At 40.6% G+C, this 24,335-nt stretch overlaps 1 protein-coding gene across 2 annotated transcripts; it reads left to right on the forward strand.

Moving 5' to 3' along the window:
- The first annotated feature begins 3 nt into the window (after positions 1 to 3).
- Positions 4 to 18,469, forward strand: SSR1 (signal sequence receptor subunit 1). Of its 2 annotated transcripts, XM_090039333.1 has the most exons (9): positions 4 to 227; positions 3,854 to 3,972; positions 6,322 to 6,409; positions 6,851 to 7,113; positions 7,813 to 7,889; positions 11,274 to 11,352; positions 13,061 to 13,154; positions 16,227 to 16,290; positions 18,101 to 18,469. In XM_090039333.1, the coding sequence occupies exons 1-9, from the start codon at positions 146 to 148 to the stop codon at positions 18,105 to 18,107; spliced, it is 873 nt and encodes a 290-aa protein (XP_089895459.1). In that variant the 5' UTR covers positions 4 to 145; the 3' UTR covers positions 18,108 to 18,469. The 2 variants fall into 2 exon arrangements, with proteins under 2 accessions (XP_089895459.1, XP_089895460.1); XM_090039334.1 differs by lacking the exon at positions 18,101 to 18,469 and having other exon boundaries at positions 8 to 227; positions 16,227 to 17,679.
- Positions 18,470 to 24,335: the final 5,866 nt, after the last annotated feature.

Below are 24,335 nucleotides of genomic sequence, written 5' to 3' on the forward strand. Positions count from 1 at the left end.
GCGGAGCCACGTCCTCTGCGGCGGGCAGCAGGGGCGGGGCGTGACGTGACGTGACGTGAAGTGAAGGGGTGGCCGGTGCCCGGATGGAGGCATTCGCCATTCGCATAGCGCCGCCAGCCGCTGAAGGCACCCCATAGCTGCCGCCATGAGGCTCCTATCCCGCCTGCTGCTGCTCGTGCTCCTGGTCTTCCCCGCCGCCCTCCTGCTCGGCGGCGCCCGCGGCCCGGGTGAGAGCGCGCGGCGCCCCCGGAGGGGGGGAGGGGGGAGAACGGGACGGGACGGGACGGGACCCGCTGCCGTTGGCGTTCGAACGCGGGACTACCAACCGCCGCGCGGGGCCCCGGGGGGCGGGGCTTCCCAGTTGCCTGGGGGCTATGAGGCGGCCCCGGCCTCGGGCGGACGTGTCCTGCCCCGCCCCCCATTCATTCCCCACTTCTGTGCCGGCCGCTCCGGGGGTGCGGGGGGGATCCTTGCCCCGCTGACGGCCAGGGCAGGGGTGGGGGTGGCTGGGAGACGAGAGAAGCCCGAGCAGCAGAGTTCCTCTCCGGGTGTCTGTGCCCCAAAGCTCGCACAGACGAAATTTTCCAACTGGTTAGTTGCTGTAATAAAAGATATTGCATCTGCCCAAAAAACCGTGTCTGCCTGTGTCCTTAGACCGGCAACTGTCCACCCCATGCCTTTTTTTTTTTCCTGAACACAAGATGAATCAATATTTTGCTTTAAAAACTATGTAAAGGCAGCCGGCCTAGTCTTCTCCCTTGCGAGGAGAGGCCCAGTCTCTGGCATTGTCACTTTGTCTGATTTCTGCCCTCAGTAAAGCAAAACGCAGGCAGTTTGAAGGGCAGCCCCGTGTAACCTGGCGTGCGCACTGATCGGCTGTAGCACGTGCGCTGCCTTCCCACCAGTGAGAGTCCCTCTCCCCCCCTCCCTCCCCATTGCCACATCATCATTCATCCCAAAACCCACTGAAGGAGTGGGGATGAGGTTAGAGGGCTGAGCAGTGTGGTAGTGTTGCAGCTCAGGAAGCATGTGCGAGGTTTGAGACCTGTCAGCAGCCTGCTGAGGTCAGGGTTGTGGATTCAAACCCAGGATTTGGGAGCTTGTAACTTTCTGGAAGGTCTGGTGGCAGATGAAGTGAGACTGCTCAAACCTGCCACTTCTCCTTTGTAGAAAGCCCAGTCATTTCCTTTTTGCTTTGTAGATCAGAATGATCAACTTGCTTTTTGAATTCTTCAGGGGCGCTGAAACCTCTTTGAAGGCTTCCATTGCTTTGAAAAGATTACCTGTGTGCTCGGAGTGTCAAACACATCTGGCCCTAGGGGCTGGGATAGTGGTGCAGAACTAGATGAATGGCACATGGTAGCCAGCCTCATGGGCCAGAGGGCCAGATTGGGCCTGTGAAACCTCCCTGTTTCAGGCCCATGCCTGCTCTGGCTATTCTGGCCCCTGGAGGGAAGATGCCTGGTATCATGCGCACTGGGCTATAGTCTCAGAAACAGGTGGTGCCAGGCTTCTTCCCACATGCTGCTGGGGCTGCAGTGCTACTGCTTTGGCACCAGTGCTTGGTAAGAGCTGGAACCTGAGCAGTACTGCAGAAAGGCCAGCACTCTGGTTTGTTCCCACAGTGGCAGCCAGGCATCAGTGATGCTGGGCTTCTTGCGGTCCTGCTGGGGCTGTGGTACTGCTGGGTCTTGCCCAGGCACTGCTGCTGCAAGAAGACCCCCTTATTAAGGCTGTAGGGCAGATGACTGGCTTGTGTGCCAGATCAGACGAGAGGCCCCAATGTTTGACCACCTTTAGACATGTGATTCCCAACCTCATTAGTCTGGGGACAAAACAGATTCCAATTTGAAATTTCTGGGTTTATTTTGCTGGGGGAGGGAGGGCAGAGGGAATTGTAGCACCCCAGGGTTGTCAGGGCATCTGGTTGAGAATTATTGCTTTAGAGTCTCTGTTTTCTTGCACTCATGGAACAGTTGGCGCTGTCTGACTGAGAACTGCTTTAGAGCCTTGCTAAACTTATATCATGCCCTAGTCCTTTCAGGGAATGTGTACTCTCTCCTCCCTGTACACCTGGTACCATGTTTGCAGGTTCTTCAGAATTCTGTCTTGCGCTTTTTCCTTTTATATGAGAGTAATGGGAGGAGGCAAAAAAATGGGAGGAATTAAAATGACAGGGTCACAGTGCATTTGAAACTAATCAGCTGTGTCAAATAGGCAGGAAAATACCTGAAACTGTTTTTGTGGGTTTGCAGTCTCATCCTCTCTCTTTAAATATTTCCTTTGTTGCATAAATGGGAAAATTAGTTTTGTTATCTGTATTCTAATCAAGATTTGGAACCACTGTGGTGATCGTGAAACTGGCTGCATTCAAAGTACGTGAAGGAAGGAGAGAAATAGAACTCTTTCTAAAACCTTTCAGTGATAGCAACATTAAACATACCAATAGAAAAAAGCTGACGTGGTGCATTTCAGGTCACATAGTGCTTAAGACTGGACCTTTCAGCATGTAGCTTGGTGATATATTTGTAAGATGGACCTCTACCTAAATTAAACATCAAGAACTCAGTCTGTTGCAGAACTAGGTCATGCGCTGGGATTTGTTTACATTGTGATTTTAATATTAAAGCTATGCTCTCCAGTAAATAACACTGTCAAGTTATGAGACCCATAACTGGCCCAATTCTTGCTTCATTCTTCAACTTTATACATGGGCACTTTGCAGTATTCGGTAGGACTGCATGAATTGCAATGTAAGATTGGTACGCAGGTTGTACTTTTTCAATTTCATTGAACCTTTTTGTGTCAAGGTTTATTTGCAAATGAAAATATGAACTAATTTAGTAAGTATTCCCATACACAAGTGTGTTTAAATCCAATTACATTTTCCAGTTAAATTAGTTGATGTGAATTAGTTATTGACATGAATGTTAGTATTTATGATGGGAGAAGAACTTCAGACTGAGGATGGAAATAATAGCAAGATATAACTTGACTTTTATAATTAGCTGTGTATCTTTCAAATGTGCATAATTATTATAACCATATTGTAGCACTCTGCTCACTTCAGCACATCAAGCAAAGTGAACTTTCTTAATTTGTCTAAATTGTAGGCTTGGAAAAGTATAAACTGGTCTATAAACTAGAACATTTTACTAGATTATTCTACTTAGTTCTCAGTTCAGGTGCTCTCTCATTCTGGGCTAGTACATTGCAACAGCCAGGAACATGAATGCGTTCACGGTTAGTTCAGTAAAATATACTAACACAACGGGTGGGACATTGATTTTGGTTTAGTGATCTGTCAGTAGCGTCCAGTTTCTTGGACTTGAATAAAAGCAGTCTGAATAACTAGCATTAGAGACTAATCAAGTATCAGTATCAGTTTTACCCTTTTCTGAAAGGTCACAAAATCAGTTGGCATCTGATTGTCTTTATTTTTTTTCCTTTTAATTTCCTGTTGGATGAAGTAAGCTGATAATTTACTGAATGTTTTATTGAAATAGAGAAAAAAACTTGCAATAATGTATGCCAAAGTGGGCTTTTAACTAACTTTTTAATTTACCTTGAGAGCCTTGATACGTAAATCCAGTAATTTTTTTAAATTACTCATAGTAGAAATTGACCAGAACGTATTTGTATAGAATTCAGAAGTGAAGCTTTATTAGTCCCCCTCCCCCCGCCATCCCCGCCCCAACTAAGTGCTTCCCTCCTGCTGCTAAGTTTGACATCATACTTTAGCTTTCCAAGTTTCCATTAGTCTGACTAGCTAACTGGAAATTGGGAAGTCATGTAGTTTTTATTCTTCTTAATAATAATAATAATAACGGTATCATCATCATCTTGTTACCAGGTTCAAGCTTGCTAGTGGCAGCTCAGGATGCTACAGAAGATGAAGAAGCAGCGGAAGATACTGTAGTTGAAGATGAAGATGATGAAGCTGAAGTTGAAGAAGATGAACCGACAGATTTGGTAAATGTTCATGGTTCTTACTTTACAAACAACAGCTTCAATTTAAATGGATTAGAAATCTCTCATTCAAATGTTGATTATTTAATTTCTTCGACATGGCCAAACAGAAACATGATCAGGCACCATACTTGGTTAACTAGAGTAGATATAAGTGGAGCATCTAGATGAGCACAGCCAGTACTCCTGTGCTGAAACAGCAACTTGAAAAGATTTCACTGTATTTTTTTTTTGTTTGTTTCTGTTTCCAAATCTTTGTAGTTCAGTGCTTGATCCACTCAGATACCAGTTCCTGCTTTTTCTTCTTTTTTTTCCCCACAAACATTGCTCTTCCAAGTGATGGCATTTTTTTCAGTGCCAGGTTTTTTCTTTGTTCAGTCTCTGAAGTTTCTCATCTAAGCTCTATAGTAGTGTTGTTCTAAAGCATGTTATACTTCTCTTATATTGATCGGTTTTATTTCACTCAACAATTATTTGTGTTCTGTTTCTTTTTTCTTTTTTTTTTTCTTTGTGGCAAATTTAACTAGAAACCATAGGTCAAAATCTTACTGTTCTGAAATAGTCAACTAACGCATGTGATTGAGACTAATATCTGATATTGATCCTGAAGATTTATTGTAAAACAGCAAATAACATGCAAAGAAAAAGTTTGGATATTAAAAAGCAAAGGCTTACTAGTTTGGGGGTTTTTTGTTTTGTTTTTAGCTGATTCCAGTAAAAGGATTTTATAGGTATTCATCAAATTCATGTGACACTTGGCTATTATATTTTACTAGCTTTTTGAGTTGGTTTGATAGCATTCCACAAGTATCTTAATACTGACTGAGTTTATCAGATACCTTCAATGAACATTTTCTAGTTGGCCATCCCTAATAGTAAATTCATAAGTAAAAATATGAAAATAGTTATTATGGTTAACAGAACTGAGTATTTCATTCAGCGTTCTTGAAATGTGCAGTTTGGCAATTGAGTTGGCAATATTCTTCCCAGGGCTAAACTTTAGAACATAAGTTTAAATAAACCCAACTATTGTACACAAACTTGATAGTATTTGCTTGATAGTACTTTTTTTTTTTTTTAATATAAATGTGAGTAACAGCATCTCTCAACACATTTACTATATCTTTAACTTTACCAGTAGGTGACAGTTTTACAAAGTGATATACTTCACCTCAAAGACAGTGGCATTGGTGATTTAACTTTTTATAAGGGGATTTAAAGAGTTCCAAGGCAAGTAGTTCATGAGCCAAGATACCAGCTTCCTTATTTCAAATTGGGCCATCTTATTTGGAGGGATCAGTAATTTGTGTGCTGACATAAGAAGGAAAGTAAGACACTTTGGGTGCATCTACACAGGATGTTTACTGCACAGTAGACTAATTAGCTGTGCAGTAAACATCTCGGCATCTACATGTGTACCTCTGTTAGGCTGGAGTAAACTAATTTACTCCACAGCAGGATAGTACTTGTAAATACTAGTACTGTCTTGCTACAGCATAAAAAACTGTGCAGTGACGCATGTGTAGATGTTGCAGTACCTGGCTGGGGCCTGAGGGTGCTTCCGTGTTTGGGCTGCCTACTAGCTAGCCCCCGCACTGAAGCAAACTCATGCCCCAGCCATTCTTTTCCCAGCTCATTGAGCTGTGGGAGAGAAGCCCCACGCTGGTGTGCTGACTCTCAGGGCCCCCTGCCAATCAGGGCTGTTCCAACCCAGCTCAGTGTGCTGCAACCCCAGGCACACGTGCAAATGGCATTTAACTCAAAAGTTTATTGCTCCCTGGCACATGTTGAAATGGTTTGTCTGGGATCAGTAAACCCCAGAGTTTATTGCTTCACATTAATTGCACATGTAGATGTGCCCTTCAAGAATAAAGTTCAGTAGGAGCAGTTTATCATTTTTAAAAAATTAAATCAGTTAAACATTTTTTTTTAATGATTAGCTGTTGTATTTTAAGGAATGATTTCCTTTTTCTAAGTGATTTAACATTGGTTGATATACTTTGTATATGGGATTTTTTTAAATAGTAAAGAGGTAATAGAGGAAACATTTGATGATTAGAAGCCTTGTTTGAGTAACTTAAAAACTATAAAATAAGCTCAGGCTGTAGTTGACTCTCAGCTGCAATTAATGGGCTTGGAGAAGCTAGCATTTCAGGGTTAGAAATGGATGAATGGTACTTTGGAACATGTTTGCAACAGCAGTTGGTATTAATTAATGCTTTTTATGGTATCCTATCTCAAATCAGTGGACAAAAGAAAAAATACTTTTTAACATTTGTCATAGACGTTTCCTTTTAAAAGTGGATATTCCTGGCTTCGCTATAGGCTTTTAACAGAAGTCTTTTGTCTTAGACAGAAGAAAAAGAGGAAGAAGACTTATCAGGAGAACCTAAAGCCTCACCTAGTGCTGATACAACAATCTTATTTGTGAAAGGTGAAGGTAAGAGTCCTGGGCCAATTTATCAAACTTTTAACTTGGCAGACATTAGCTTAATGTCACAAATGCATAAGAATTACAGTTACCTAAAGCAGGGATGGCCAGTCTGCAGCATCCATACTACAAATGGCACACGGGCAGCTTCTGCATATGTGGCTTGTGGCAAATCGGGGAGGGGGGCAGGCAGCACTGTGGCAGAAAGTAGTGAAGCAGCTTGGGCAGGGAGCAAGTACTGATCAGGGATGAAAGAGCAGCAGACTGGGCTCGGAAGGGGATTGGAGTGGCATTTGGGGAACCTGTGGTGCACCTGCCTAAAGTTGGCCTCCACCGGTCTAAAGTTAATGATGTTTTCTTAGGACTGAGTAGTTAAGCTGGGAATCTTTGGATAGTTTTTCACTGGAATACTGCATGAAATTTCCTAACCTACTGCTACTTGTTTTCCAGATTTCCCAGCAAACAATATCGTGAAGTTTCTGGTAGGCTTCACCAATAAGGGTACAGAGGATTTTATTGTTGAGTCTCTTGATGCATCTTTTCGGTACCCCCAAGACTACCAGTTTTACATACAGAATTTCACCGCTCTTCCTCTGAACACAGTGGTTCCACCACAGAGGCAGGCCACATTTGAGTACTCTTTCATCCCTGCAGAGCCGATGGGTGGCCGTCCATTTGGACTAGTTATCAATCTGAACTACAGAGATTTGAATGTAAGCTCGATTTCATAATGATTTTTACTCCTTGCAATTAAAGTTGAACTGCGTGGGCTGGAAGCAAGTAGCTCAATCCATTTCTGAGTGTTCTTTTTGTATGTTTAAGCCTTTATGTATGTGCCAGTAAATGTTGTAGATAAAGCAGCTTGGTTGCATATGTACTTCACTGCTAGTATGTTATAAAAACTTGCGTTTAAATTACATTAGATATTGGGCTGTTGGGTTTGTTTGTTTTTTGGGGGGGTTTTGGAGTGACTAAAGATTAGTGAGCAGCAGCCTATTTTTATAGAAAAGTCTAGATTCTTCCTTAGGGTATACTTTAAACTTAACACTCTATATAACTCAGGTTGCTGGTTTTTTGGTTGGGTAAAGCGTGAGTTTAGGCACAGTGCCATAACAGCATAAATGTGTGAGCATTGCTGACAAATGGTGCCCCTAGTTTCTTAGGGTAGAGGCCAGTAGCCTTTTGCAGGCATTGGCTGGAACTTGCAACCCAGCTGGGGCCTCAAGCCAGAAGTCTGTGCTGTCAGTGGCCTAAATAATACAACTCTTCCATGAACTAAGAAGTCCCTTTCTTCTCCTTAAAGTACTCTTTCTTCATTATAAGTTTTAATGTCTCCATTCCAATTGGCATGCTTTTGGCCCATTAAGTAAAGACGTTTTAAATGCTTCTTTAAAAAAACCTTATCATTATAGGGTAATGTGTTCCAAGATGCTGTCTTCAATCAAACAGTTACAATTATTGAGAGAGAAGATGGACTCGATGGAGAAACGTAAGAAACGGGAACTTTTAAGTTTTCTTTGGTTTTGTAGCAGTGAGTTTGTATGAAACCGGTGAAAAATGCTCTTGCATTTTTGGGACAGAATAACCTTATGCACAAATACAGACTGTGAAATGACAAGCTAAGCTGTACTGTAGAGAAGGTCCTTGGGATTACGGTGGACCATAAGCTGGATAAAGCCAATATTATGCTCTTGTTGGAAGGGAGAAAGGAAAAGCCAACAGCATCCTGGGTGGTATTAATGGGAGTATCATATGCAAACCCAGGGAAGTGATTCTTGCGTTGTGAGAGCAACAAAATGAGCAGGGGCCTGAGAAGCAGAACTTATAAGGAAAGGCTGAAAGAACTAGGGTTATTTAGCCTGCAAAAGAGAAGACTGAGGCAGGATGTGATAACAGTTTTCAAATACTTGAAGGGCAATATTAGAGAGTGGAGATGGGCTTTCCTCTGGCATTGTAAGGAACAGAACTAGGAGCAATGGCCTTGAGATGCAGCATGAGAGATTTAAGTTAGCGATTAAGAGGAGTTTTCTGTCTGTGACGGGAGTCAAGCAATTGGAACAACTTACCTAGAGAAGTTGTGGAACCTCCATTCTTGGAACCTTTCTAGAGCAGATTGGACAGACTTAGCTGGGATGGTTTAGTCGGGAATGATCCTTCCTTAACGAGGGGACTAGATAACCTTTTAAGGTCCCTTCCAGCCCTACTTTCCTGTGATCTTAAGGTTATTAGTTCATTAAATGAAAGTTCTGTATAGGATAGGAAATACCATCTGAACATCAAGGAAATGATGATATGTGTCTATATTATAAAATAAGGAAGTTATGCATTTCTCAGTAATGTTGCTCTGTCCACCCCCCCTTGCAAATTAGTATTTGAGCTTCTAATTCTGGCAGTACAAATATGGGTTCAGCTAAGATTTCTGGTTTGTTTCGGGTTTTTTCCCCACCCAAAATTATCCAAATCCAGAGCATTCCAGACATGTGGCAGTTTAATGACATAAGAAGCCTTAATCTGAGTCTCTGCTCCAATATAATTCTCTGGGAGTGAAAGAGAGATGACTCAGGGTATTGAAGAGCATCGTACACACTATAAGCTACAGACTCTAGTCCTTAGTATTAGCCCAACATTTGCATGCTACCATTTGAAAAGCGTTGATGTGCTCATTCCAGTTGCTGGGGAATACAGCAAGGTTGATGAACCTGTTGCAGGCAGACTACGCTCTTCTGTAGAAGTTGCTGACAGTTCTTGTGCAGAAATATGCTCTGCTGCTATGGATAGAAAGCCTCTTCCATCTGGTGTTTTTGCATCATCCTGTTTTTTTTCTTTTAATGATGTAGCTAACAACTTGTTGCACAACTGTAAGCATCTCAGTCATGAGTCCCTTTGAAAATGTTATGCTTTGGAATGTGGGTGGGTATTACTTGATTATATGTTAGAATATTTTTTAAGACAAAGATTCAATTTCTCAAGCTTTCTATATTGATTGTGATTCATGGTCTCTAGATTAGCTGTTTTCTCAGCTAAAAATTGAAGTTTCAAGGCGTTGGTATGATCTACTTCTGAGAATAAGAGCCCTAATTTGCTACATGATTTTTTTTCTCTCTAAATTATTTGCCAGAACTCAATTTTGGGACAGCCAATGCTGAGTGCCAATTTTGACTGAATTTACCAAATAGTTTCAGGTGAAATGTTAAGTGATAAATGGTCCAGAAATTCTTAGCAAAGGAAACAAAGGCTAGAACCAGAAAACTGGTGTCCCTTGGTGTCAGCAGCGCAAAAGTTAGGGCATTCACCATGTTGGACACACGAACTTAAATCCTCCTCCTGTCTCAGGTTGTTAGAACTCACATCAGTAGCTTCACTATAGAATGCCTTAAAGCTGAATGATATTCTGTAGTGCAGGGGTTGCCAACCTGTACTGGGGCGGCAGTGTGTGTCACAAGGGACATGGGCAGCCTGTGTGTGTGTTGTGGCAGATCAGAAAGGGGACAGACAGCACAGTGGCAAATAGAGCAGGGAGCAGAAGACAGAGCAGTGGATTGAGCAGGAAACACAAGGCAGGAAACAAAGCAAAGCAGCAGATCAAGCAGAAAGCAGAACAACTGATTAGATAAGGGAAAGGAATTAGAGGAGGGTGTGCGGCTACTTTGCGGCACACCTGCCAAAACGTTTGGCTTCCACTGCTGTAGTGGGTTGTGTTCTTTCTCCTGGTGGTCCTGTTCTATATTGTGTGAATTATGTAATTGCAGAGTGAGTCTCTGTTTTTGAGAGGTGGAGGACCTTCATTCAGAATCTTGCACCTGAGCAGGGAAGTTGGTTCAGACTAAGTTCATTTTAAGTGTCCTGACTATCAAGCTATAGTCACTTTATCTAGCTTGATAAATATTGAGTATTCCCTGTAATAGTAATCCTACCAGAAAAAGAAAGTGTTTACACCTCTCTCCATGCAATTTTCTTGAATGTGGTGGGGGTAAGGTGTTTTTTTGTTTGTTTGTTTGTTTTTGTTTTGGGGGGGGGTTTTGGGGCGGGGGGGTGAGGCTTGTGATGAAAATTCAAATCAGTCATCTACCTGAGGATGGATTTGGTTTCAAGCACTTATGCAGATGTGGGACACTAACTGCTAAGGCCCGTATGCTTATAAGCCCTTCACCTTCTGTGTTATCTAGCCTTTCATTATTTAGCTCACATTTCTTGAAAGTGTTCCGAACTTGAACACTTTATATAACAGAATTGATTCAACCATTTTTTAAGTAGTATGGTTTGATATGTGAAAAACTAATTACTGCATAACCCCTATTTGTAAATATTTTCAGTGAGGTAGTTTGCTTCACTAGACTTGCAATATCAGAGATAGGGAATGGATCTGGACTAGCATTGTAGTATGCAGTTCCTTGCATATTCAGCTAAGCTCATAAACCATTTCAGTGCATAAGGTCTCTCAACACAACTGCCTACCTATGGTGTATGTGACTCTTTTGAAGAGTTCATTTTGATAGTATACATTCTTTGAATTTAGAGGAACTAAGTCTAGTTTGGGAACTAAATAAAGATGCCAGATGAAAACACGTGTTATATAAAAGTTGTCCTGTAGTTCCAAGTAAAGTTTAAAGTTACTGTAACTCTTTGCCTCTTACCTCAGTTCTTTCATATACTCTGCATACAGCAAAGTTTTAAAACCCAGCTTCATTGTACCTCCAGGGAGCTATTTAACAAATAAATGGTCTTTACAAGTGCACTGTAAATTGAGAAACTTCTAGAACCAACTGTACCTTGTGCTGTGACTTTTGACTTTTCTTTTCGAAAAGCTGAAAGACTAGAATTCCAGCTACTAATGTGCTTTTAATTTATCTCATTCTGTCTTTTGCTAAACAAGGATCTTCATGTACATGTTCCTTGGTGGTCTTGGCCTCCTTGTCATTATTGGTCTGCATCAACTGTTAGAATCTAGGAAGGTAAGTAATCAATTCTGTGTAAGCACTTAATGTATAGTGTTGTTCAACTGACAGAGGGTAATGTATCAACAATCAGAGCAGTACAACTTTTGTGGCTTTTAATGGCACACGTAGAAGTTATGTGAATTTAATCAAGGCTAGATTGTTTGGAGGGAAGCAGTGATTTAACTAACTAGAATTCTCAAAGTCCTTTTTTTTTTAAGATGTCCCAAGAAACTTGTGAAAACATTAGATATCATGCTGATGGATTGTTTATAAATAGGGGGCAGGCAAAATATGGCCTGTGGGCCAGATCCAGCCCTCTAAGGGATTTTGTCTGACCTGCTACAGGTGTCTTGGTCCCACCCAGGGCAGGCCATAGCAGTAATGTGTGGTTAGTCCCGCTGTTCCTAGGCACACAGCAGTGCTGGGATGGCGCAACAACTCGACTTGCTTTCTTGCAGCCCCAAAGCTGGTGGCTCCTTCCAGCTGCCCAACCCCAGGGTTCACTGAACCCAGCCCCACAGCCTGGGCTCCCCAGCCCATCTGCTTCACGCACACTGCCAGGGATGGGACCCATGCAGGCAGGGTGTGCAGTCAGGTGGATAGGATGGGGCCATGGCTGGGCAGGGAGCAGTGTTTGGGAGCAGGATGAGTAGGTGGGATCATATGACATTGACAGCACAGGGCTGGGCCTGGGGCCCAAGGCAGAGCTGCAATCTGCTCCCTCCATGGTCCTGCAATGGGCACAGGTTCCATGGGCAGGGGCACGTGGAGAGTGGATTGCATCCATGCCCTGGCCTGTGGCCTCATGCTGTCACTGCCCCAAGATCCCGTATTTGGGCCAGATACAGCTCCCTACCCACCCATGGCTCCATTCTGTCTGTCTGGCTGCATGCCCTGTTTGAACAGGTCCTAGTCAGTCTCCATGGTGAAAAAGGTCCCTGTATTTGTCTTCCCCTCTGCAGAATATGGTTCAGTATCAATCAGGGCTTTTAGCTATAATACTGTGGACACTAAGAACTAGTCAGCATTGATCTTGGCCAAGTAATATGGCTAATGAAAGGGAATCGCACTAATTAATTACCTGCACAGGAAAACAGCCTAAAATAGATATTCTAGACTAGCTTTTCATATGGACTTTATTTTGCTCTGTGCTCTCTGAAATCTAGCTTAATCCACTTGGAAAGCAGTACCCCGCAAGGGAATTTAATGTATGATATCCATTGAGCTTAAATATTTAAACTTGAATTTAGTTTTGCAGTGTCTTTTGTTTAGAAAGATTCTCTAATTAGCATTGGGTGTTAACATTCTGTTGTACTCTTCAAGTTACTGAGGGAAAATCCTCACTTCCAAAAGAAGTGACTTGTTTTTAAGTGTACTGTAGATGCTAATGATGGAATGCAAATTCTGAATAAAGTTGTGTAGGATGTATAATCATTCCATGTAGCTATAGGTATTTTAGATTACAATTATCAAACTAAAAAGTTTACTGTTTATAAACTTAAAAAGCAAATTTTACACCGTTGTTAAATGACTCATTTAAACTTGAAGCTAAGCAGGCTTGGTACAGGTATCACAAGGTTAAATATTTGTTTTATGTGTATTTTATGATACAAAGCTTTGACTAAATCTGATTACAATATCTGTATTTAATATTCTTACAATTGTAATATCTGCATTTTTCTCATGGAAAGCAAAATCTGTTAATGTTCTCAAATCCTTTCAGCGGAAGAGACCAGTACAGAAAGTAGAGATGGGAACATCAAATCAAAATGATGTTGACATGAGCTGGATCCCTCAAGAAACTTTAAATCAGATCAGTAAGTAATAAGCCTTCCATGATCTGGGTATAATTTTTTCATCAAACAGGGGTTTTTTTAAAGGAAAAAAGAGAGCAAGAACTACTTTGTACCAAGTTCTTAGCTTTGTAGCTATCTGCTTTGGGGAGTAATTCAATCTAAATGCTTAACATACAATCTAATGACTGTTTGGCAGATTATTGTAATGTATGGTTATTTTAAGCATCTTTTTTCATCTGATTTTGTAGGGGAAAAGTCTCAGGGCTAGCAATAGCAGCCATCACAACCTTTCCTCCCACCTCAGCCATTCATATTCTGTCAGATTTAATTTCATTAGTTAGCCAAAAAGTAGGTACAAAACCAGTTTTACATGGTAGAATGGACCTTTTGCAGAAGGCCATCAATCTTCTTGTACCTGCCCTTCCTTTTCTAGACTTATTATGAAATTCTAATCCTTGAACCAAAGTTTGGGTCACAGGATTCTGGAGAGGTCCAAGTAAAATGAAAGAGGCCCAACAGACTGTGTTGGGTTTTTTTAATGACATAGAAGGAACCTGTCTCTAAAATGAACTACCAGTAAATGAGCATAAAAAGTATAATCTTGTACCTGTCAAAATCACTGAGATCAGAATGCTAGCCCCAAATCTGTCTGTTAAGAATGGTTGAATGCCTGTGGATATTTCTAACTTCTCTCCTACTGTTTTTTCTGTTTTTGCTTTCCTGTGGCCTCAGTGCAAAGTAGAAGAGGTGAGGCAATTCAACTTTGCTTGTAGGAACATGGGTCTTTGCTATGCATCTGCACTAACTGGGCTCTAGTGAAATTCTGATTCTTGCTGCATGTGGTTCATGGTGTAATAGCATGAGCACTGTTGGGAAATACCAGTTTTATGGTTTCAAATATGTGCAGAAGGCAACAGGTTGCATTTAAATTCACCCACTGCAGCTTAGATTTTAGCGTAGTTACGATGGCTGAGTCTGCTTCTTTCCAGAACTAGACTAGGGATAAGTGAGAGACCTCTGGGAGAAAAATTCAGGAAAGAGGTAGGTTAGTTAAGGAACAGTGACCTGAATGAAATTTGCTGTGCGAGTGTAAGTGATCCTGACCATGGATAAGTGGCATATGAAGTGAAAAGGTGGCCATTAAAAAAACTGGCACGAGGTGCACGAAGGGCATGGTTGGGTACCTCGGTCACTGCTGAGGGCCAGAACCACTCAAGTTTTGTGGAAAACATAAGCTTTGGGGGTTCTTTATTTTGTGTTTTCCTGAACTAGAATGAAAACGGGACATTTTCCTGTTATCTCAGTTACAGCACTCAATCTAACCTTCATATGTCCCAGGGGAGTCCTGCTGAGCTTGAAATTAGACTCCCTTTCATCCTGAGCAGAAATGGACCCAAGAAACACTCCCAATAAATCTGTTTAAAAGCACTGGAAAGTTTTCATTTCAATGAACTGGTGTTTTGTAACTAAAAACAGTTCATTAGGGAAGAAAAACTGGATTAGTTCCATTAGGCATGGGTGATCTGAAGACCATAGTTTTTTCTTTTGAGTCGTAAGTATGGGCAGACTATATAACTTTGCTTTGCCTGTGGGTTTTCTTTTTTCCCCCCTCCCATCTTTAAAACCAGCAGGATTTCCTCTGTCAATATATATTTGAAGAAAATTGCTTAATATCAGTTTGTTACTTTACAAATTTTAAAATACTCCATCCTAAATATTTTCCACAGAGGAGATAATGTAAAAGTCTAGAAAGTATGAAGTTTGTAGAGGGAATGTCTGCTGGAAATATATACAAGGGTTTTGATTTGCAATGGAGGCTCTTAAACTAAACTGGCACTACACTTGATCTGAACCTGTTAGGGAACTGATCAAGAAGTAAACATCAGAAAAGCTTACAATGCCCCCCTTAGATACTTTAATTTCTACCTAAGAGAACTTTTACAATCTTTTCTCCTATGCCTGAAGAAGGCTGCTTGTGCCTGAAAGCTTGCAATTAAAGAATTTTCTTTTGCAAAAATCTCATTGGTCTAATAAAATATACCACTTCTGCCATGAGTTCCGATTCCCCTTAGATTCAAATTTAGACAAGATTAGTCTTTAGATTTATACTAGTTTGTATTTTCAGCATCCTGTATACTATCTGGGGGAGATGCATGACCTTAAAAGACTTAAGCCCTTGTAGCCCTACCTATGAAGTCTGTAATAGTTCAGAGCTTGTCTATGAATCCTTAAAGTTTCTTAAATAAGCAGTTGTAAAAGTAGTTAGACCTATACTTGACATCAGGTAACCTGATTGCTTTTCCTGCACACAGAACAATGTTCATCTTCTCTCCTTTTGAACAAGGCTTTGAAAATTCCTTTTTTTAGATTTTAGTCGCATGAAGGCACCTCTGCGTTTAAGGGACAACTGTAGACTTGTCATAATTAAGCTTTTTTGTCTTGTAAACTGCCAGGATTGAAGGTCAAATAAAATTGTAAATTTGTGATACAAACTAGAGTCAGGCAGTACTTAACTAGAATTATGACTAGTATCTTGTCCCCCACAAATGCTAATGTCCACATTGAAGCATTAAATAAGATTTCTATTATGACTATGAAGCTGCAAAGTGTTCATCTCATTTTGTTATAAAACAATGTATATTGTTTGTTGATGCCATACAGACGGGAGGAAAATACAGATACTTTCAGAGGCAAGCAAACTCCCAAGTATCAGTCTAGTGATCTCTGTCTTGCTAAAGCATAATAGTTTAGTATAGCTTTTTCTTTAAAAAAATGGATAAATGTGTTAGCATTTTACAAATTGAGTATCTTCAGTCATGTAAATTTAAGTAAGCATTAAATATGGAGGATTATATGCTCTGAAGCTACAGTATATTTCAGTGTTATACCAATAGCATGTTTAGAATGATTGGGCTAGATGGAAGAAGAATTGTATCACATATACTTCTTGCATGGCAGTGTCTTATACTGGAAATAATTAGCAGTTTCCATTGTAGGCAGGAAACGGAAGACTTGGGTGGAGGAATTGCTTTTAATTTGATATAGTACTTCTAGCAGTTGAGGTAACTCCTTTCTTTGTCCCTTCTCTTCCAGATAAAGCCTCACCAAGACGATTGCCTCGTAAAAGGGCACAGAAGAGATCGGTGGGATCTGATGAGTAAATGTTAATTAGTACCACAATTCGGCCTTTACTAATCCTGCCCTTTTTTTTCTTTTTCTTTTTTTTTCTTTTTTTTCTGGATTGGAGCAGTGCAGAGAATTCATATCAACATGAGGAAAATACTGAACATTTGGACTGAGCAATCTTGTTTACTGGGGTTAACTTGAAAATGCACTTCTCTTTTTTTATAATGGAATTTCTGAAGGGGTTTTAACCATTACAATCTGTGTGACTGTGCGTGTAAGCAGTTTGTCTCAACAGAATCATTGTGCAACCTGAAATGTGCCTTTAGAGTCCTACGTAGCATCATCTGCGTGCAACTTTTAAGTTTCTGATGTATCAGAAACCCAAATATGGAGTTGCTTAAACTGTTCTGATTGTATAAGGAAGTCTTTATGCATTTTAGCATTTAGCATCCTAAGCTATTAACTACATTCTTTGCCACACACAGCTACCTAAGATTTTATGTGTGTATGTGCTCCTACTTCAGTGGTATACACTGATTATCTAGATGTGTGTAGCTAGTATTCTAAAGGCACAAGCAAGTATAACTGCTCTTAGCAGTACGTTTTTTTTTAATTTTGCTACTGTTTAATAGCACACTGAGAGCCAATAAGATAAATGCATTTGCATAACTGTTAGGGGGCCTTTTACAGCAGAAAAATTTGTGAAGCGTGGAATCTGTGTGATTATTTGGTATGTTTTCTAGAAGATTTGGGGTGGCTTTTTTGCTTTGTTTTGTTTTTTACAACAGGAATATTTCATTGTTTAAATAGTTGGCTATTGACTTGTCAACAGTTCTGATGCTTATGACAATAGAGGCAGTTTTGGAATGCTTTCTCAATGGAAAATGTTTAGGGTACCCATTCTTTTTTGTTTGTTTTGTTTTGGGGGGGGTTATTTTTCCCCCCCCTTTTTCACCCTCAGTAGAAAAATCATGGCTAGCAAAATATGTTGTATCCAGTGTAATTTGGAAAACAAGAGATTGTCTTTAAAGCATTATATATTGGGTAGGGATTCATGGCTTTCTGTACAGTAAAGACCTTTTGTAAAACATCTTAAGTTGGATTCCAATTATCATTTGATTGTAGGTGTGCAAATGACATCTATGTTGAAGTTAAGTTTATTTTGCAAAGATGTGATCTTAGTGACACTATATGCTTTTCTTAAGGGGGAAAAAACCCTATTCTAAAATCTTAACAGTCCTACTGAAATAATAACTGTTGGAAATAGCCTTTCTTGGCCCTTAAATTTGGTTGTGAGCCAAGCATGGTTTTGTTTCTCCCCTTTGGGTTAGTAACAAAGTATATTTTTTACCAGTAAATGTGCTAATTCAACATTTCTAATATAAAAGCTATTCATGTACCCAGAAAGGGACTGGTTTCATGGAAGACTTCAGTGATCACTATAAAATTTAAGTGCATATTTAAAGCATAAAGGGGAGTAAGTTTTGGCACGTAACTACCTTGTTTTTGAGGATTGTAACTGGGAGCCAAAGGACCCATCTATGCTTTTAAAAAAGCATGGTTGACAAGAATACAGAGTCTTTTCCCTGTCACCTTAGGCACCAAAGGCCTGATTTTTTTTTTTTTCTCTCTTCTTTCTTTCTTTTTTTCCCCCAAGACATGTACTCTTAATGGTAATGCAACTCCTTGAAGGTGTTTGCGTGCTTTTGTAGCTAAAAATCTGGCCCTTTGTTCTTGGCTTGAAGCTTCTTCAGTTAGAGAAGGGCAGTGATTTGAAACGTCTATTTTTGCTTTTTCCTTGCAACTGAAAGTGCTTTTTTCCATCTGCACTTATTCTACAGGGACTGAGCACCTGAGCCATGAGCCAATGACAGTTGAACAATACCTGCAAATCACTTCACCATCCTGGGTTTGAAGCAGGGTCTAAGGTCTAAAACTACCTGGTCTGGCACTGTTGTATTATAAGCTTCCTTTAAAAAAAAAAAAAAAAAATTTGCAAAGTTGTTGTGGGGTTTTTTGTTTGTTTCATTTTATGTTTTTTTACTTTTGTCTTGGTGTGAAAAGTAACTTTTAGAAATGTTTGTTTCCATTTTTTTTTAACGGTGCTTGTCTTAACATTTGCCAGCGTAGTTAGCTAGTAAAGAGTGTTTTCTACAAAGCAGGATTTAACAAGAGTGTTTAATAAATAATGATTGTGTTTAACACTTGAATGCTATCTCCAGAATGGGCTTATCTACTAAAATCCAAACCATTCTTCCTATCAGATGAGGGAAGCGGTTTAAGATGGCAAATGATTCTTTACAGACTGTGTTCACACTGGTAGTCAAGCAAAAAATATTTAAGTGCTTTGAACCATGGCCTTCTGACTGCAGCAGTGGCTGTTCTACTGAACACTGGAGGGGGAGGGGACCCACTTATTTGCCAATCTCTGGCTTATCTGTGGTACCTTGGCTCATAAAGAGGTCACTTAAGACTTTGCATCAGTGCCCATTATCACTGATGTTGGAATAGAGACTTTCCATCTAAAATGTAGAAAGGTAAGAGTAAGAAATGTAGAAAGGTAAGAATAATGAAGATCATTGAGGATGGCCATCTAGGCAAACCCTGAACTGCTATGGGTTTTCTATTGTAACATCATGAAATATCCACGCCGTTCTTTCTTCACTGGTCCTCTATACCATGTAACTTGAACATTGTTCTGCAGATGTTAACATCTTGCAACTCATGGTACCAGAGATTTAAATCTGCTTCATACAGGATTTCCCCCAATAGTGAGCAAAACCAAGAACAACTGTCAGTTAATTTTCTAAAATTAAGTTGTAGAGCAATTCTTTTTTGCTTAGCTTGGTAAGTCGTTGTAATATCTACTATGACTTACCAGTTGTTTTGCTCCTTTGTATTGGGTAGCTTAAAATAACTTAGTAGGGCTGGAAGGAGAGGGAGCAGAGAGAGCATTCCCAAATTGCTAAGCTGGTATGAGGGAGCTTGTATTATGATAAGTATAAGTCACTGTTTTTAAAACATGCTACCTCTGCTTGTAGTGGCAGATTGGTTTAGTTGATTTCTTCCTAAGATACTGCTTCCATCTCTGACAATGTCTGGAATATAGTTCCCCATTAATTTTATGGATGCCTTCTTACTTACAGCTTTTTGCTAATTGTCTTGTCACTTGACCAGGCATGATGAATGAAATAGCACAATTCTAACTTCTTTTTCTCCTTTGTAATATACTACAGTTCTAAATTTAGCAATAACTAGGAAGTCCACAGCAGAAATGGGAAAAGGAAGAGATGCTATATATCAGTTTTTTAGCAAGTAGCTCACTATAATGCACAAGGATTACTACAAGGCTGTATACAACATGTGGTTATATACCATAGTAAGCCGTGTTAAAGTCTGTACTTGCCACTTAGCCTCAAAGCATTACCTGCTTTAACAAACTAAAAGGGACACGGTAGGCATTTATTACCAGTTGAGTAATTCAATATAGCTTCCCTCTGCCCCCCCCCCCCCAGTAATATATGTACACTATCATCTGCAATGGCTTCAGAAAGGGAGAGTTAAACTACTGCTTGGGAGTGTGCAGCAGCTATTAGGCCATAACTATCATGTTGGCCTGAGCCTATAATTGTGCAATTGAGCTCAATTGCTCCTTTTGATCCTGAATGAAGCAGTCAGAATTGGAGCAGTTCTGCTACATTTGTACGGCTGCAGGCTCACGTCAGTGTAACTGTTACAGCATAACTGCTGCTATATATTCCTCAGCAGCAGATCTCTCTCCCATTTTGAAGCTGCTACAACTGCACACATTGTCCAATATCCTAAGATGCGAAAGTTCACTTGCCGCCTTCAAATGCTGTCACTGGCAAAGTGAGTTTGAGTGAATTGTACTCTTGGCAAAATATGGGAGAGTTGCAGGTTCCAGAAGTTCAGTTTATGACTAGTGTCTTGTGTGCATGAGAAGTCATAGTTTGTGGCAGACGCATGGGTCAAAGGATTGGATGGAGAAGGTTCTGATGTAGCCCTTCTGCAGCTTTGCTTTGACTTCAGGGAAGATGCTTAACCTTTCTGTTTCATATAACATGGAATATGAATGACATTTCATCTGCTGCTTATACTCCTTCTGCTTCTGACTTGTTCTCCTGAAACTCTTGCTGGTGCTAAAACTGGAGTGGGAAGATGCACAACACTTCCAGAATTATGGCAGCTGTGGTAAAGATCTACCACCAATTTCCATCAGTGTTGCCCCACACTAGGCAGTGGCTGAGGTCTCTCTATCCTTAGCCCCTTTCCTCACTTTCCTTGGGGGAATATGGAGTCAGTACCTACCTCATAGGGTGGCGTGTTTCTCTAGTTCTTTGGAAAAGAAAGCTAAGTCTCGCACAAGCTGCTTCTATGAAGAGCCCATAGAAATAATTTGAATAATTTGTGTACTTTCTGTCAGACTTTTAATATTACACTGTAGAAAACTTGGCCCTACCACACCTGATGAGGCTATTGCTTTGTGGAAGACTCAATCCCTGCTAATTAACCAATGGAGCAACACATTTGCTGGAGTGCAGAAGCTTTTATAGGGCTACTGGATCTTTATGTAATGAAGCTTGCTATGTGTACAAAAAGTGTGGGGGCAGTAAACGAAGACCATCTTTCAATCTGATGGTTAACATAGCTTGCATCAGGAAAGTAGTGTCAATCACTTTTTCTATATAAACAATTGCTTGTTAGATATTGCAGGGTTGTAATTGAATGGAAGGGAAGGAGATGCTTTTATAGCTGTCACTTACACAGTTGGAGAATGCTGTGTAAAAAGTGAAACGTACTGCATTTCAAATGACAGATGCTGTACAATAACTGAAATATAATCTTTATGCTCAAACTTAATGAGATCAGATCAGCCTCTCAAAACAACATCACTGTTTTTTTTCTTTTGTAACAATTGTTCCTAGCTTTTTATAGCTTTTTTTAAAACGCAGGTCCTGCACCAAAAAGCCTGACCAAGTCTTTGGACTGGGAGGAGATGATACTGTTATCTGATCAAGAGGAAAGTATGTTCCAGAAAGAAACCAGCAATTTCGAAATAAAACCATTGTGCGTACCAGAATGGGGCAAACTATGCTGCAGTGGGGAACACAGCCATTGTTTACAACTAGGTAAAGAAGCAAAGTGATTCACTAAGTGATCGTTGCAAACACAGTGGTTTTATTTTTAAATTGTTATTTCTTTCTGAAACAGCCTCATAATAATCTGGAAGAAAGGTGTATAAATGGCAAGAGAATCTCTACCACAGCAAACCCTAAACCTCAGCATGTTTTGGTTTTTTTTTTTCTCATTTCCAATGAAAATCCTTGTTGGAACAATTATCATTCTTTAGACTTTTTTTGAGTAGCTAGTTCATAGGTCTGATGAACTCTCTCATCTGGTAATTCATGATTACTGTCAAACCTTTGAGAATATTGAAAAGAAATGCCCCATCAGTGAGTGTGTCTACATAAGACACCATGTATGCAGTAGACTAATTCTACTGTGCATTAGCGCGGCAGGCAAAAACCATGCTAATGCGCAGGAGAATTAGTCTACTGCACATTAGCGTCACCTAAAATGCACGTGCTGGCACTACTGCATAGCACCAGTTATGGTGTGTACCTGTTGTTATAGGTACTAAAATAAATGTGCAGTAACCACTGTGCATTAATGCACATGTAGATGTGAGAGGTTAAGTAGCAACACCAGAAACTAAAGCTGAGATGGGAGCAGTTTTGAATGCTGCTGCTGCTTCTACAGTGCTCTGTAGCAACTTGAGCATTACAGGGATTTCTTCCTGATATAAAGTACTTATCAGACCAATATTTACTGACTTTACAAATGATTTCCTGACAAGTTAGTGCTGGAAGTCAAGGCATATATTTTAAAAGTAAAGAGCTTTATTATGACTACCAAGTAATACTCTGCAAGAAGCTGGTAAAGCGGGTAGATTGGAATAAGATGGTACAGTTATACCTTTCTACCTACTGATAAAACGCAACTGCCTTAGAAAGTACGGCTTTTGTAGGGTGGGGCTTTAGCTCCTTCCTGACTTTGCTTTTAAAAAACAACAACAACAAAAAACACTCTGGTAGAATTCTTGCAGGCTATTACTTTTTTCACCCAGTTGAAGCTGATTAAAGGAACTGACACTAGCCTGTGCTAAGTTGTTGGGTTTTTTTTTCTATTTCTTCTGAATGAGCAAGTGTGATAAAAATGAGCTTTGCTTTCTTACCCTGCCACTTCTCTTCCTGCACTGTGCCCCGCTTATCCTAAATCATGTCTGATGCATGCAGTCTGTTCCCAAGGATTTGGGTGCAAGAAATTCTTTGAAGCTAATGGTTTGGGCCTGTCTCAGCTTTCCTTTTGGTGCAACTCTCATTAGCATTGCCCCAAAAGCACTCGGAGATTGAGCAGCTGAACTCTGGATGCTTCCTGGAGTGTCATACTTCAGTGTCAGACCTTAAGGTTTTTGATCATATTTGAGCGAGGCAGGTTTAAACACTGCAGCTTGAAATAGGTGGGAAGAATTCTGCAGAACAAGCTCCATAAAGCAAATAAGTGCTTGGCTTTTTAGTCAGCACACCTGCACTGACTAATAAGACTAATTCTTTTATACTTGTAATATCATGTGCAGGCCTTGCTAGAACATTGAATAATATAAGCATTGATTAATGCATATACAGCTCTCAAAGGCTTTGCTAGAGCATTGTTCAAAGTGGGCCTCACCAAAGCCTGACCTGGCACCCACCAGGACCTTAGACTGAAAGATGCCTATGAGATTAGGCTTGAAAGACCTCTGACAAAGATGACTGACTGAGCAGACTGGTAAGGCTGGTGCCAGAGAGTGCAGAATATGCATGATCATGTCAGGTGTGAGAATCTGGTAACCCCATAGAGAAGTTGATGTTTCATTATGTAAATAGCCAATGTAAACAATTTTTTTTTTTTATTCATGTGTAAGAGAAGGGCTGGAAATTTTTAGAATTTTACATTGTACCTAGGGGATGCTACAGACGCATTGTGCCTGCATCTTGCCACAAACATCCAGGGCTAACGTCTTGTAACCCTTTGAACAAGCATGCGAGTTAGCGCCCTTGCTACATGTTGAAATTAAAGCTGGATAGATACCAGTTATAGAGTTGTTGCACCTTTTCAAGCACTACCTTTACAGCTGGCTGGCTCTTTTTAGAGCTGGGTAATCCTTTTTATTGTGTGATAATTACTCTCCCCCTTGGCTGGTCTAAATGTATTGCCTGATTAACCAGTTAATTGTGTGATAATTACTTGTGGCCAGTCTTACTTTGGACGCATGGCAGGCCTAAATTTATTGTGTGAGTCACCAGTTAATTGCGCAATATATGTAATGTGTAGCAGGGGCCTTAGGTAATAAATGTGGCCAAGCTTTTGCCACCAAACTGAGCCTATGGTCATTCTTTGTAACATCAAGGTCTCCAAGGGAATGCATGCTTGCCTGTAGCAGTATAGACAGACAGCCAGATGCCTTGTGGGGTTGGTGTGTGGAACTGGGCCTCATGCTGGTAACTGGCCGTGCCCTGCTCTGTACACCCAACATGCAGGGCTCCCTATGGATCCAGAAATTCAGTGGCAAGGGAGTAGCAATCAATGCTAACCTCCATATTTCTATGAGGAGCCCAGGGCACCAGATGAGACAGCCCAGCAGGCTGGATTTGGGCCGTGCATCCCTGGCAGAGGTAATACCCTGACAGCATTCAAGAAGAACTACACTGTCTCAGAGATTGGATGCATAACACTGGTGTCCCTGATTATAGATTTGCTAAGTGGTACATCACCCTTTTGTACAATCATAACCTGTAATGGCAGATAACTCAAGTTAGGAAGTCCTTTCCTCCCTCCCCTTGAAATCCTGCTGCATTTGAGGTGTATAGATGCACTAGATAGCAGAAGAAGGCTGTCTGTATGAATTTAACAAAGGAAATGGGGGATCATGGATGGGAATAGAGGGCGCAGTGACCAAAAATACCTGATCAATGTTTATATTAGTCTGTTCCAGTGAGGCCTACATCCAGTTAA

This window comes from Crocodylus siamensis, chromosome 3 (genome assembly GCF_052110815.1).
Source record: "Crocodylus siamensis isolate JL-2025a chromosome 3, ASM5211081v1, whole genome shotgun sequence".
In the NCBI taxonomy this organism is placed as follows: domain Eukaryota; kingdom Metazoa; phylum Chordata; order Crocodylia; family Crocodylidae; genus Crocodylus; species Crocodylus siamensis.

What these genes read in the sequence shown, in the direction of transcription:
- SSR1 (XM_090039333.1), top strand. Translation starts at nt 146, where the DNA reads ATGAGGCTCCTATCCCGCCTGCTGCTGCTCGTGCTCCTGGTCTTCCCC. An exon ending in AAGATGAACCGACAGATTTG is followed by an intron (nt 3,973 to 6,321) that starts GTAAATGTTCAT and finishes CTTTTGTCTTAG; the next exon opens with ACAGAAGAAAAAGAGGAAGA. An exon ending in TGAACTACAGAGATTTGAAT is followed by an intron (nt 7,114 to 7,812) that starts GTAAGCTCGATT and finishes TTATCATTATAG; the next exon opens with GGTAATGTGTTCCAAGATGC.